The sequence below is a fragment of the Archocentrus centrarchus genome, chromosome 7 (genome assembly GCF_007364275.1).
Source record: "Archocentrus centrarchus isolate MPI-CPG fArcCen1 chromosome 7, fArcCen1, whole genome shotgun sequence".
Lineage (NCBI taxonomy): Eukaryota > Metazoa > Chordata > Actinopteri > Cichliformes > Cichlidae > Archocentrus > Archocentrus centrarchus.
Window position 1 is genome coordinate 4,959,638 of NC_044352.1, and position 15,680 is coordinate 4,975,317.

Genomic DNA, 15,680 nt, shown 5'->3' on the forward strand with positions numbered 1-15,680 from the left:
GATGTGTGTCTAGATCCTGACAGGTGAGGACTGGAACATGGTCATGTATGACGGTATCATGGCGTACGGCGGCCCCGTGTTTCCAGGGATGATTGTCTGTATTTACTTTGTCATCCTCTTCATCTGTGGTAACTGTATCCTTGAAGTCACCTCAGACAACTCGAGTTTTTTTAAGTTCTTAAAATTAACTTTGTGGTAATTCCTGCTACCATAGGAGTCTCCAAGATCACATTTTTCTATGATGACACACATACCAAGATTATTATATTTAACTTAAACTAAACTAGAACTTAAGTTTAATAAAATCTGGGACTAGACTTTAACCCTACCTGGAAAAAGCAAAACTAACTGAAATAATGTTGAGTACGTCTAAAAAATTATGCAATTAATAGTCTCAGTTTTAGTTTTTAGCTCATCCGGGTGAAGGACCACTAAAATTATTCCATGGCGAGGCGTCTGCTGTCTGTCTGCAGTTCACATGAATCACCACACCTCCTAAAATTCCACAAACTGTGGTCAAGATCAAGGTCGTGTTTAGCATTTTATAGGCAGTAGCCTGTGACTTGTGATGGATCATGAGCCACATGAGCTACTACGTCATTGACATTTTAGTTGTCAGTTTGGTCATATTTTTTAAAACAGCCTCAGGAGCCTGTTCAAAGGCCCAGGACCATGACACAGCCTACATAACGACACTAAACCCCGGCTATCAAGGCTGGTAATTCAGTTCATATAGCTCCAAATCACAACAAACAGTCACCACAAGGCCCTTTATATTGTAAGGTAAAGACCCTACAATAATACAGAGAAAATCCAACAATAAAAACAACCCCCTATGAGCAGCACTTGGCAGCAGTGGGAACAGGAAAAAAACCTCCAGTAGGTCATCCAGGCCTTTATGTCTTTGAGACATTCCTGCAGGTTAGCTAATTGATGTGTGTCATCTGGCTTCATGGATAGACGAAGCTGGGTATCATCTGCATGACGATGAAAACATATGCAATGCTTTCTATTAATACTGCCTAAGGGATGCATGTGTAGTGTAAATAAAACTGGTCCTAGCACAGAACCCTGTAGAACGCCATAATTAACCTTAATGTTGGAGTCTATTAGATACTTATGATTCATGTCATAGCTAGTAATCATAACCAATTTATATTGAAAATTAAGTGATATGTTGCTAGCTAGCAAGACAGCTGCTCATTTTTCTAGAAAGTGATTGGCAACAGTCCGAGACAGTCAAGCTGGTGGCACCTGGAATACAGTGCAGCAACTTTACTCCACGCTCTCTCTGAATGCCTGAACTCCTTATTTAGCCTCTAGTGTAGAGTTCAGACTTGCTACACAGGAAACCAGTTTGAGAAACTTACATTCTCATCAATTTGCTCACTACCCAGAAATCACAGCAACCCAAAGTTTTACCTGTTGGATCAGGTGCTCCTTCTGATTAGTGTCTGATGTCCAAAATCTTCTACAGTAACTGATTCCACAGCTTCAGGCCAGTGAGCACAGTGACACACATAACCCACCTCAGTGGTTAAACATAACTTTTTTTCTGCTTCTGTTTCATGAAAAACACAAAATAATAATAACAGGGACATAATCTACAGTAGAGCCTACCATACATAAGCATCCTTAGCGACCATCAGATATCCTGCTGAACGTCTTCTTGGCTATCGCTGTGGACAACCTGGCAGGTGGAGACAGCGACGACAAGAAAAAAGAGTAAGTGATGGAGGGAGGAAAAAATGAAAGAAGGGTTGAAGAAATAATAATAAAAGCTCGTTGTTTACTTCCTGTTCCACGGCTGTTTTTTGTCTGTCCAGTGAGAAGAAGGAGGGAGCTGAGGAGGAGGAGGCAGTAGAAGGAGAAGTGAAGGTGAACATCAAGCTCGGACTGCAATCTTTCAGTTAATGATCACTGATCATTTTCTTTAAGGACTGTTTGTTTTTTCAGGTCGATGTTGATGAAGACACCGAGTATGAAGAGGAAGAGGAGCTTCCTGAAGGAGACGACGGTCAGTCCTCAGCTGAACACGTCTTCACATTTTGAAAAGTTTGGCTGAGAAGAAGCGAAGCTGAAGTGACAGGTTCCAAAACGAGAGAAATCCAAATCAAAGTGATGAGGAAAACGAAATTCAACAATTTAGCTGGATGAAAACTCAGAAACTAAGTACTCACAGCTGTAAACAAGAAAACCCACCAGCTTCACATCAAAGAACATCATTTGAATCCACACAGAACCTTTTTGCGGAACTGTAACAAAAATCGGTTCCTTAGGGAACAGTTTTCAAGGAAGTTCTTCCCCCTTCTCTTTCCTATGTTGACTCAGATTAGGAGGAGATTTAAGGGTTATTTAATACCAATTTCAAAGGTCTATCACAGTATTTATAAATCATTTATTTATGTTGCAAGTTATGACAGATTATGCTGCAATGGTGCACACAAAAGGACTGAACGCCCTCCTGCAAACAATCCACTGTCCTAATACCTCTACGCGCAGTCAATAAGTTGCTGAGACTTTTTGCTGAAACATCATCGTCTACAGCAAACATTAAAATGCTTTTAGTAACTCTAAGGCCATGAAAAGTGTCCACCAATCAGAGAGAGACGGAGAGAGAGGAGATTTAAATACACCAATCAATGTGATCAGGTTTAAATGAGTCGTACTGTCAGTGATTTACGCCTGTTTCAGTTAAAGCAGCAGTTAAAGTTCCCGTGGTGATGGGAAACAGATTATTTCCTCCAAACTGTAACTCATATTTACCTGGTTTACAAACCACGAGCGCCTCAAGAAGTTGCTCTACAGATCTGTGTTTCTGTGTTCTCGGTGTTTAAAATGTGACCACGGGAGCGAGATAGAAAAAGACATGCTTCTCTCCAAAAATCCTTAAGTTATAAAGCAACTCCATGGGGCAGTTAGATGGCACTCCACTCACTCAGCTGCCTGCAGATCAGAAAGTGTAACTCTGTTGACTTTGATAAAGACATTGTTTCAAAGAAGATGATTTTTCCTTCAATTTGGTGATAAATTGATGCCTGCAGAGTGAAAATTGTGGGCTCAGCAGCAGGTTTTCAGAAGACTTCAGAAGGTCCCAACATTCCCTTGTTGAAATGAATGGGGATTTTTTTAATGACATCTTTAAAAAAAAGTGTAAAAATGGTAACTCATATATCCAAGGAAAATAATTCCATATGTCACACAAACAAGCCAGTTGTTTCTGTTTCTACAACGAATGGCGCAGTGTTAATTAGGTTCATAACTTTTGGCACTATTTTTCTGTACAGCAACATATGGTGGGATTTATTCTTTTTGCTTTACAACAATCCCACCAATGAACAAAAAAAAGAAACAAAATGTTTTGTTAAATATGACAATTTTCAGACAGTAAATTAATAAGAACAGTAATGCAGAACCTGCTCTCAGAGACACTCTTAAGCCTGTTGTATGAATGTTTGAATATCAGGAGCATACTTGTGGTAAACTAAATGTTCAACTCTCACTCCCTGAAATGTGGTCACTTGAGATTTTTCCGTTCCTGCTGTTCTGGATGACTGTGGGTCTTCTAAAATCATTCCTCCTGTTCACTTCTCAGAGGGAGGAGTCCAGTTAAAGATGGCTGATCTTGCTCCTCCTAAAGAGAAGGTTCTTCCGATCCCAGAAGGAAGCGCCTTCTTCTGCCTCAGCAAGACAAACCCGTAAGTGTCCACACATGAACACGCCATGTTGTTGTAACCTTTCCAGAGGATAAACAGTAACAAACACACAAATATGTTTGAGTCATTTATGAATGTTGTTGTTTCCTTCAATTAATATTTACATATAACTATATTTTCTGATATAATTTCTAGAAATAAAAAATATCTACGACTTCTTATTTTAGGGCTATTCTAGGTAAAATAAAATAAAATAATAAAAAATACAGGTAGGGGATGGGGGTGATATTCTAAGAAAAAAAACTGAGAAAAAACTCTCTCTTTATTTTTTGCATAGATTGTAGAAGATGTGCTTGCCCACCGTGGGGGGGGTTTCCCAACATAAACCTTGTTTCTTGCAGCCACTCAGTGTCAAGAAGGCCACGTCCAAGTATGCATTGCTTTATCATTAATTTGACTCCAGCAGGGACCATAACTTATTCAAAGAACAGCAGGTTGTTTTCATTAACCCTTTACCCCCTGAGTGTTTGAGTTTTTGAGATTTCTACATTTTCAGTTTAGATAATAAATTGCACAATATATTTTTAAGCAGTAAATGGCAAAAAATGCTGGATGTAGCAAATATGATACAAATTAAAAGTCAGACATGCAAATTAATATTTAATTAATTTTTTTTTTTATCAGAAGATTCAATTAAAAACTCAATTTTCCAAAAATTAGAATTTTCTGACAATTGTTTTGTGGTTCAGGCTTCACGGGGTTAAGAACTGAAACCTTGTAAGCAGGAGGGTCTTTTTCTCATAGACTTCTCACAGACTATATAAAAATTGAAAACTGAATGAAAACTGCAGTTCTTCATATGTCCCCAGAGACTGATCAATTTTACAGCAGAAATAAACGTCTTTATAGTCTGCTACTAAAAATGTTCATGGTCTCTAAACTTAATTTCCCCCTTCATAAAAACTGTACAGGGAATGATTTTTTTATATAACTCATTCGTTTTAACTTTATTTAGGCTTAAATGGTCAGGGCCGATGCCAGCACAGGTGGCTGGTGCTGGTACTGCAGTGTGTCTGCTAGACTTCATCTTTTATAATTCAGGAAGTGGACATCTTTGGCATCCTTGTGCTGCGGCTGCTTCTTTTTAGCATGTTAGTGAAGTTATCTGACAAATAATGCAGTTTGCTGTGTGGTTCATTGTTCTCACAACCCAACCAAAGAGTCTGTGCTCCTGTTTTTGTGAATGAAATTCTAGCATCTTTCATGTTGGAGCCTCTAACACTAACTCTCTGTCTCTCTGTAGTATCCGTGTGGCCTGTCACTCTCTGATCCACCACCACATTTTCACCAACCTCATTCTCGTCTTCATCATCCTCAGCAGCTGCTCGTTGGCTGCCGAGGATCCGATCAGAGCGCACTCCTTCAGGAACAACGTGAGTGTCCCAACTGCGTTCATCAGAGCTTTTATGAGTGAGACCCGATGTTGAATCTCAAAACTGAACTTACGCAGATGAAAAAAAAAAAATACTGTTGTAGTTAACGGAGCTAAGAGAAGTGAAATCTGAGGGGGAACGTCAGCTTTTTGAGGAGGATCTGAGAGCCAATCAGACCCAACTGTGGTTCAAAGTGCTTGGTTTGGTGCTAGATTAGAGAAAAACCTCAAAAATAAGTCCTTTGTTCACAGTGAGCTTACACTGTATGGTTTATTTACAGAAATATAGACTGCATTTCTCTCCTTAACACCATACCTACCCAACACCTCATCACCTCTGTTCCCTTCACCTACATATCCACTGAAGTCTGCTCCAGTCACCATCAGCCAGCTCTCTCCCTTCATAGTTCCTACATTTAGAGTCCCTACTCTCACCTCCACAATCCCACCTCTCCTCTCCTCTTCCTTTATCTTCAGTCAAAAGTAGCACAGTTTCCACCTTGTTGACCAGCAGCACCAGAGGCGGTCGTTAACCCGGGCCGACTGATCTGATATGGAAATCTCATTCTTGATGATTCCCATGTTTGATTTGGCAAAGATTTATTCCCTTCCTGACACAACATTCCCCATTTATCCAGGCTCGGCACTCCAAGGCCTTCTTGAAGCATATTTATTCTAGCTGTCTGCATTCAATAAGACAAGCCCACCACACCACTTTCACCACTGCCAAGTTACCTGATACCATGCAACCAATCACAGCGGAGCACAGCATCCATCCAGCTGATCCAGTCTTACACCAACCCTCTGTGGTCTGTGCTGGGGGCGGGGCCTCAGCAGATTACACAGCAGAAATGGGTCAGTGCCTAACCGGGTTAAAGAGGGAAAACACATGGAAACACATGGAGGGAGAAAATCACCAGTTCACTGTCAGATCCTGGATACGCACTGTATATGTGTGTGTGTGTGTGTTAAATATAAACACAGACACACAAATTTAAACACTCACATGCAGAGCAGCAGCTGTCTTCATGCAAGAAGTAGCAATTCAGAACAGCTGAGGGAGGAAATGACTTCAAACATACAATCAGACCCACTCATACTGTGTGTTAACCCTGTCTTTGCCTCCTCTGGTCTTTATGAAACTGTGGAAATTATAAGTCTTGAAAGTTTTGCTTGCAAATTCCAACAGTCACAAAACCTCTGACAAAGGTTGGCATATGAATTATTAAGGAATTGAATAGGAAGGAAGGAAAGATGAAAACAACCTGTTCTTGAAGTTAAAGGGGAAAAACGGCGCAAGGATCTGAGTGACTTTGTCGAGGGCCAAACTGTGATGAGGCTCGACCGCTCGGCAGTGTATCTAAAACAGCAGGTCGTGTACACTGGTTTGTAAATAATGCACGAAAAGTGGTTCAAGATGGACAACTGGTGAACCAGTACCCAAGATTGTGTGTCGAGAGCAAAGGCTCACCTGTGTGGGTCGATGCTGCAGGAGAGGTACCGCACACAGCACAGACTGTAAGACAGCATGTCTGTCTCTGCAGATAAAGAACTCACAGGTAAACCAAAATCTTCATGCTGACTATGACAGAAAGGAGTCAGAACCACAGGCAAAAGAAAAGATGAATGTGGCCACGATGGCATCACCCCACAGTTCTGAACTCTGCATTTTTACTTTGGGGCTGCTGCTAATTTACACACCACTTCAGGCCACGTTCACCCCTTCATGGGAGGGATTTTCTCTGATATTTATGGGTAAGAAAATGTTCCCTTACCAAACCTGCTGGTGTGAGAAACACAAGAAACAGTTCAAGGTGGTGATCTGGTTTCTAAACTCCCTCGAGCCTATCTCAAATTGAACATCTGTGAGGTATGCTGGAAAAACAGCTCAGATCCATGAGGTGTCCAGCTCCGGTTTCTGGAAATGATGGGATTTTCAATCTGCCGCTTGATACTTAAAACCACAGGACACCTTGAGCATTCTGTGGAGCCAACATCTTGATTATTTATTTCTATCTGTTACTTTATTTATTTGGAACACTTTCAGCCTCCAACACAGCAGCATCACCTGAAGTCGACAACCTCACAAAAGCAGACACAAAAATATCTCATTGACTGTAAATAATACAAACTAAAATGCTGTTTTTGCCTTGATATCTATTTTAAGCTTTGGATGTACCTGCTTTAAATTGGACTCAATAATCTTGACTCACCTGCCTCAGCCGTGTGTTTGTGTGTTCAGATTCTGGGCTATGCAGACTACGCCTTCACCTCCATCTTCACTGTGGAGATTCTGTTAAAGGTAAATATCGCCTCCAGCTCAATGAAAGAACTGATTCAGGCCTCTTGTGGTCAACATGCTAACATGTTCTGTCATTCACAGATGACGGTCCACGGAGCGTTCCTCCATCAGGGCTCGTTCTGCAGAAACTGGTTTAACTTGTTGGATCTGCTGGTGGTCAGCGTCTCTCTGGTCTCCTTCTTCCTGCAGTCAGTATCCAACTACTTAACTGTTAAACTGCGGCTGAAGTTGCTGATTTAAAAACTCTTCCTGTAACAGATGCCTGAAAGCAGCAGCTGCCAGCGTGAACATGAATCGATGCTTCAGCTGTGATGTGTTTAAACAGACTGAGGTGTGTAAATGTGTGCTTGTGCCTCTGCAGCTCCAGTGCCATCTCAGTGGTGAAGATCCTCAGGGTCCTCAGGGTGCTCCGACCTCTGAGGGCCATCAACAGAGCCAAAGGACTCAAGGTATCGCCACATCAGGCCACTTCTGTATGTCTGTACAGTGATGTGTTCACGTACTGTGGGGGCTAAGGGGATAATCGTGTTGTGGGAGACCATCAGGGGATCGTAGGGGACCACTAGGGCCTCTGCTGTTCTATTTTTATGATACTCCCTGATTTGGGGGTGGGGTTTTTGTTGTTTGTTTGTTTTGTCTTGCAGCATGTGGTCCAGTGTGTGTTCGTGGCCATCAGGACCATCGGAAACATCATGATTGTCACGACCCTGCTGCAGTTCATGTTCGCCTGTATTGGAGTCCAGCTCTTCAAGGTGAGGCTGAGAAAGTCTGTCAGGTTCATAAATACTGCGGAAAAACGCTGTCTCTCTGTCTCAGCCCCCGTAATCCTGGCGGTACGAGAATGTTTCCATTAATTTCCCTTGTTCACACTATAACACAAACCTTTTCCAGATTTACACAACGCAGGCTTTTTTAATTTTTGGAAAAGTTTGAAATTCTGAGGAATAAAAGTCATTCAGTGGCTGAAATATGACGACACTCATTCTGAATTTCCAGAATCATCAAAGGCCCACCAAAATGAAAACTGTCCAGAAATGGTCCAGTCCAACAGGACTAAATAGGATTTTTAAAAATGGCACTTTTCTTCAGCCAAACTAACAAAAAGCGAAACGTTCTTACATAATCTCTGATTTAAATAAAACACGTTTTCTATTAGACTCACTAAATTACACCAAGCTACTCAGCACTAAACTCCACTCTGTTCACCATCATGCAGAATACATTAAAACAACCCAAACAAAATTATCATCCACTAACTTTTCTTTTTTTTCTTTTTTTCTTTTTTTTTTTTTTTTGGTATTGCAGGAGAAACATATTTAACTTCATTTTTAACTCTTTTGAGGGCAGAGTATGAAATCTGAATAAAGGCAACTTAATTTCTTTGTTTATCTGGAGAAAATCCATCCATCCATTTTCTTCCACCTAGCCGGGGGCCGGGTCGTGGGGGCAGCAGCCTAAGCAGAGAAGCCCAGGCTTCCCTCTTCCCAGCCACCTCCACCAGCTCATCCGGAGGGACCCCAAGGTGTTCCCAGGCCAGCTGAGCTATTTTAAATAATAGCCGAGAGAGATAATCTTTCGGCTATAATTTAAAATACAAAATGATGATTTAGATAACATAGTGACTGAAAGAATGAGATCGCAAATACAAGCAGCAGAAATGAGCTTCCTCCGAAGGGTGGCTGGCCTCTCCCTTAGAGATAGGGGGAGGAGTGCAGTCATTTGGGAGGGGCTCAGAGTAAAGCCACTGCTCCTCCAAAACAAAAGGAGCCAGTTGAGTTGAGCCAGTGGTTCGGACATCTGATTAGGATGCCTCCTGGGCGCCTCTTGGGTGAGGTGTTCTGGGCATGTCCTACCAGGAGGAGGCCCCGGGGAAGACCCAGGACACGCTGGAGATATTACATCTCTCGGCTGGCCTGGGAATGCCTTGGGGTCCCCCCTGTATGAGCTGGTGGAGGTGGCTGGGGAGAGGAAGGTCTGGGCTTCTCTGGTTAGGCTGCTGCCCCACGACCCGGCCCCGGATAGGTGGAAGAAAATGGATGCATGGATTTAGTTAACATGATTTCTCTGTTTGTTTTCTGTGCATCATACAATAATGACAGCTGTTATGGTTCCTGTTAAGATTTAAATTGTAACTTTTAAAACTTCTTTGTAAAAATACTTTAACAGCACCATTTAACAGCTTTTCTATATCCAAAATGCATTACCATCTGAGTCTCTATTCATACTTTTAAAGTCTTAAATCTGTGACTAAATGTGACAGTTCAGGTTTCAGCAGTGTTTGCATTTCTGGTCCAATCTGTGTGTTTTGTATTTCAGGGTAAATTTTATCGTTGTACCGACGAGGCCAAGAGCACCCCAGAACAATGCAAGTAAGTTTTAAATTCTTCTTCTCTGGCTGCAGAAAGACTTCTGGTTGCAAGGAAGCCTACGAGAAAATGGCCCTCGGCTCCCTTCCTCCGTGACTTCAGTAAACACTGAAGTCACGGAGGGCTCAGTCTCCAGTTTGAAGTCATGTTGAATAAAACATTATTTAATTTTGTGAATGATAGTAAAAGAAAGAAGGATTATTCAGGATGTGCTCATCAGATAATGACTTAATCACAAGTCATTAGGAAATGAGCATACAGTGCCCTTTGTTTCACAATAAGATCCGCCCCTCACGCATCATGTCCTGTTTCAAATCACCAAAATGGCAGCAGTGAAAACATTCATAACAGGGTGATGCTGCTGTAGCTATGTCCATCCTTAATATACAGTCTTTTGTCCAGTTTCTCGAAGTCATGATTTCATTCAGATTCTTGTTTCCGTGACTCGGCTCAATGTGTGTATTTGTTTACTCATGTGTGGTCAAAGGTCAGTCCTTCTAATGTAGCTGATTAAACTGAAGGTGAATACTTGGTTTGAGGTTATAGTAAGGTCTATCGTATGTTTATGGTTATCGCCTCAGGCATAGGCACTGTTTACTTTATGATTAAATATCCAGAAGGTAACTGTAAGTCAACGTCCTCTGACGAGCTGAAAATGTGACTGTGTGTTCAGAGGGACCTTCGTGGTGTATAAAGATGGAGATGTGAGCCATCCAATGGTCAGAGAGAGGATCTGGTTGAACAGCGACTTTAACTTTGATAACGTCTTGATGGGGATGATGGCGCTCTTCACCGTGTCCACGTTTGAGGGCTGGCCTGCGTGAGTACTCGGGTCTTAAAAGAACCGTTGTTTTTAAGTGTTTGTCGGGAACCAGCACTGACGTTTTAACCCTTCTGTCTCCAGTCTGCTGTACAAAGCCATCGACGCCAACGGCGAGAACTCTGGCCCCATTTACAACTACCGAGTGGAGATTTCCATCTTCTTCATCGTCTACATCATCATCATAGCCTTCTTCATGATGAACATCTTTGTGGGTTTTGTCATCATCACCTTCAGAGAACAGGGAGAACAAGAATACAAGAACTGTGAGCTGGACAAGAACCAGGTGTGGAAAATGTAATCAGTGCAATAACATTTCATCCACAAGAAGTTCTCAAACAGTTCACAAACTGCAAAACATCAGAGGAGAGAACGTTTAAATGTGGTCAAGACAAGCAGAGAAAGTACTTAAATGAGTTTCAGAACGTCAAACAGACGTTTGTACTGGAAACACGGAGAACACCAAACACCAGGAAGCCAAACACGGCTCTCCTGATGCTCGTCTAACTCTTCCAGCCAGAGGGGGGCGCTCTATCATAGTTGTTGTCTCAGAGAGAGATAAATTAGAGCTCAGCACTCAGCACAGTGGCACCTTAAAAAATTTTAGAAAAGATTTTCAGGGAACATTTTTTCTTATTTTTGTAATTAAATTATTGTAAGTTAGTGTTGCTTTCATTTCGCCATGAAAAAATTCATCAGGTGATTTTTTTAAATTTTTTTTTATCTTTTATATAAACTGCTCAAAAAGTGAAGGGATACTTAAATCACACATCGGATCTCAGTGAGTGAAATGTTCCAACTGAAAATCTTTATTGACCTAATTTGTTGAAAATAAAATGATGTAACAGCCGTCAGTTTAAACCCAAATCATCAACTGTTTGAGAGCCAAAAGTCAAAGCTGAGATTGTTCAAGTGCTCCCTTATTTATTTATTTTTGTTAGCAGCGTAGTTTTAGTCTCATTCCTCTTGTGAGAAAAACAAAGTTACAGCATATTTTAATCAGTTTTTGTTTTCACATTTATTGCCTTTATTTATTGGAATGCTGTTGATGCTGTATGTTTGAACCCTTTCCTCCCTCCCTCTAGCGTCAATGTGTGGAGTACGCCCTGAAGGCTCAGCCTCTGAAGCTTTACATCCCGAAGAATCCGGTTCAGTATAAGTTCTGGTCCATCATCAACTCGACAGGATTCGAATACGTCATGTTTGTCCTGATCCTTCTCAACACCGTCACTCTAGCCATTCAGGTTCATAATATTTCACTTTCCTCTGTGATTTTTCAGCCTTTCCTCCCAACCCGTCTGACTCTCGTTCTCTCCCGCAGCACTACGAGCAGTCCAAAACCTTCAGCTACATCATGGACATCCTCAACATGGTGTTCACTGGACTCTTCACTTTGGAGATGCTGCTCAAGCTGGCTGCTCTCAGGATAAGGGTGAGGAAACCAAGCGCACCTCTTCATTGATCCTCCGTACACAGAACGTCTTCCTGCTTTTATAACTACATATTCTTTTACACATGCTGAACTTGAACCCTTTCTCTTTTTTTTTCGTTTAGAGAGTTTTTCTCTTTCTGTCCACCATGTTATTAAACTCATATTAAACATGATAGTTCAGATTACAGGTTTATGATAATAGAAATGAGCTCGTCTTTGCAGGAGATTAGAGGCATTACTTACTAAATGTTCATTTTCTTCCTTCCAGCATTACTTTGTTGACGCCTGGAACTCGTTTGATGCTCTGATCGTGGTCGGCAGTGTGGTCGACATCGTCGTCACTGAGTTCAGTGTGAGTACTCGTGATGTTTCTGTCGTGGTGTGTATTTAGGATGGTTCCTTTAGTTCATTATGACTGATGCAATAATAGAAATAATCACAGTGCCCACCTCCTCGTCCTCTGCGGTTTGTATTTACCGTGCTCCCTGAAATCCTGATGTGCAAACACAGACCTGGCCTGAGGTTTGTAGTGAGATGATGGCTGTAATCCATGTTTGATAAAACAATAACAGAAGCTTCAAGTTGTTTGTGGGAGTCTTTCCTCTGAGTTGCAGCAGGGTCTACATGAGCAGCCCCACAGTGAGAAAGTTGTGCAAATGTGGCTAAATCGACTTCATTAGTTACCTAGAAAGATTCATTCTGAGAGGACAGTTCACAATCTGTACTTTTCTCCACATCAGACATGTTAGCTGTGAAAGATTTAGAGTTAAATACATTTTTCAGCAGCTGTCCTCAGGCTGAGTCTTAGTCCTTAGCAGTCACATTTATTGTACCAATATTGTGTTTGTGGATTGCCCTCAGATATATAGGACTCCCCTTCTTTTGAGCTGTGTGAACTACTTCTTTACCTGCAGAATCTTTTTGTGTCGTTTCACCTCAGCCTGGAGGAATCCTGCAGCTCTAAAATAACACACAATCATTTTTGTGTGAGCGTATTAACACTTTTTTATTCACGCCTTTTCAGAGCGGAGAAGACAGCTCCAGGGTGTCAATCACGTTCTTCCGCCTGTTTCGAGTAATGCGATTGGTCAAGCTGCTGAGTAAAGGGGAGGGCATTCGTACGCTGCTGTGGACTTTCATCAAGTCGCTGCAGGTAAGAGGGGACGTTGTCAGGAAAGAGGGTGTGGCAGTTCTTAATTACCACAGGTCAATCTGTACCGCGTTCTGGCTGAACTCTGGCTTAAAGCTCTGATGTTTTTTCAATGCTGTCATTCTTCAGGAGACATTTTTCACACATGTCCAGGGTTGTTTAACGCAGTGCTCTATTGTAGATTTGTTGCCTTCTTCAAGGCCTTAGCGACAGCAAAGAGACTCTAACTTGGTCCTGTCTCTCTGCAGGCTTTGCCGTATGTTGCACTGCTGATTGCCATGATCTTCTTCATTTATGCTGTCATCGGCATGCAGGTGAGTTTTACACACAGGTGATCCTGCAGGGGTCATTCTGACTTAATTCACTGTTGTCAGACCATCCGTCTGTCTATCCGTGAGCTTTTACCTTTCCGGTCTATAGACTCCAAAACTACAAGGATAAATATGCAACACGTTATTCGTATGTCTGTCTGTCCATCCATCGGGCCATGACTCATCATTGAGCAATACAAAGCCATGCCTACTGCTCAGCAATATTGCTCATATGGAAACGACACGGTTGTATTCAGCAGATTGTGTAGTATGGGTGCATTATGTAGTCCTGTATCTGTACACACAAGTATAATATGAATACCTTGTAAGTATGCATTATATCTGGCTTAGTGTTATAAATAATATAAATAGACTTTATGTAGTGTACACCCTGGTACAAGAGTGCAGTATGTAGTTTCTTTAATTTGTTTACCATGGATTTCTTTTGTGTGTCTGTTCTAGGATGTGGTTACCAAAAAAAAGTATTTGTAGAAATGTTAAAGATAATCACAGAACATCATCTCTTACAGCATGCTTAAAATTGTTTTCATTTAATGAATATTGTTAATATTGAAAATTTTGCTGGAATATGTGAAATATATCTTTACTAACACAGGGGTGACTAAAACTTTAGGCAAGACCTCCAAATTTGGGCAAAATAGTTTTGCAGAAGTTAATAAGATATCTGCTGAAGGGTTTTCTGTTATGAAATGGGACTGCAATGTTACCCAGACTTCTACATTTATTTTATATTTTCATTAATCACGGGAGGATATCCCCATCGGTAATGTGTGTTGTTATCAAACTTGTTACGACACTGAAGCAGTTCTTAAGTCCCAGTTTCAGAGTAATAAGAGCTTTGAACGGTTTGTTCTCTCCACTTGAATCTGATTTGTTCAACTTTAGTTCAGTGTACGTTTCCTCAGTTGTTAGTGTCTCTTTCCAAAAGCGACCCAGCTGTGGGTGTCAGCACACAGCTTGAAGCCAGCAGTCTTCCACAGTTTTAGCACAAGATTATTTTTCGCCAATAGTGCACCTGGAGTTCTGATAGCTTAGGAGGACGAGTGGTGTGTTCCAGTAGGCTCGAGCATCCAGACTGGCACAGAAATGTGGCCAGTGTGCCAACAGCTAATATTTTATTTGCAGACAGCACTGTTGAATCATTTACCCTCACACAACCCTTCTGAAACCCTTAGTTAGACAGAAAAAAAAAATCATCAAATAGTAAAAACTGACTACTAATTTCAAGGCAAAACATCACCTTTAAGAAAGCTGGATATTATGGTCCAAGGTGAGTTTCGGTTTTTCTCATTTGAAGCCTCTCACAATGAGAACATGCTAAAGCTGCTGACTTTTTTTCTTCTGTTCTTCTATTTGTCAGACTTTTGGGAAGATAGCGATGCAGGATTACACCCAGATCAACAGAAACAACAACTTCCAGACATTTCCTCAAGCTGTTCTCCTCCTCTTCAGGTCAGATCCTCCTCCTGCTTCTTTTATGTCTGTGTAGGTTCTCAGTTATCCAGGTCATCGTAGTCTTGAGTTTGAGTCTTCTTTTGTTTCTCCTCCTGTCACCTGTTCTCATCCTTTCATGAACTCAATAAATCACTTCTGGTATCCCACAGGGATCTGTTCTGGGTCCTTTGCTTCTTTCTTATTAAATCAGAAGCAGTTCTCACCAAGCAGGACAAAGAATTTATTATTTTCTAATTATTTTTACCTGGATGTGTGTGTGCAGGTGTGCTACCGGTGAGGCGTGGCAGGAGATCATGTTGGCCAGTCTTCCAGGTAAACGCTGCGACCCCGAGTCAGACTACGAACCAGGAGAGGAGTTCAGCTGCGGCAGCAACTTCGCCATTGTTTATTTCATCAGCTTCTTCATGCTGTGTGCTTTCCTGGTCAGGACACACACGCGCGTGCATAAACACATACACATACATTTATAAAGTGTATAAATTCAAAATGTAGCAACAGAATCAAAGTGAAATGCAGTATTTTTGCTGCTTTATTCATTTAGATATCAGTTAAATAAAAGTAAAGAATTGCTGTAGCCTTTATTTCATTTAATTTATGAACACATTCCTTCTGATATCTTATACAAACAGAAAAAGTTGGGCATGAAAAGTCAGTCAGGTCCAGCTTCCATTTCAGACAAAGGTTCCACAGATTTGCTGGAGGCATCGTCTCAGAGAGCTGATCCACATTTTTAAT

At 41.4% G+C, this 15,680-nt stretch overlaps 1 protein-coding gene across 1 annotated transcript in view; it reads left to right on the forward strand.

Moving 5' to 3' along the window:
* Positions 1-15,680, forward strand: part of cacna1fb (calcium channel, voltage-dependent, L type, alpha 1F subunit) — a 62,723-nt gene that overhangs the window by 34,296 nt on the left and 12,747 nt on the right. Inside the window, exons 17-36 of the mRNA XM_030733760.1 lie at positions 14-134; positions 1,650-1,725; positions 1,827-1,878; positions 1,957-2,017; positions 3,596-3,698; positions 4,960-5,089; positions 7,331-7,390; positions 7,472-7,578; positions 7,752-7,839; positions 8,035-8,142; positions 9,707-9,759; positions 10,430-10,576; positions 10,661-10,862; positions 11,662-11,820; positions 11,898-12,008; positions 12,277-12,360; positions 13,033-13,161; positions 13,407-13,472; positions 14,851-14,942; positions 15,208-15,367. Of these exons, the coding sequence (XP_030589620.1) occupies positions 14-134; positions 1,650-1,725; positions 1,827-1,878; positions 1,957-2,017; positions 3,596-3,698; positions 4,960-5,089; positions 7,331-7,390; positions 7,472-7,578; positions 7,752-7,839; positions 8,035-8,142; positions 9,707-9,759; positions 10,430-10,576; positions 10,661-10,862; positions 11,662-11,820; positions 11,898-12,008; positions 12,277-12,360; positions 13,033-13,161; positions 13,407-13,472; positions 14,851-14,942; positions 15,208-15,367 (2,109 nt within the window). The remainder of the gene's footprint in view (positions 1-13; positions 135-1,649; positions 1,726-1,826; positions 1,879-1,956; positions 2,018-3,595; positions 3,699-4,959; positions 5,090-7,330; positions 7,391-7,471; positions 7,579-7,751; positions 7,840-8,034; positions 8,143-9,706; positions 9,760-10,429; positions 10,577-10,660; positions 10,863-11,661; positions 11,821-11,897; positions 12,009-12,276; positions 12,361-13,032; positions 13,162-13,406; positions 13,473-14,850; positions 14,943-15,207; positions 15,368-15,680) is intronic.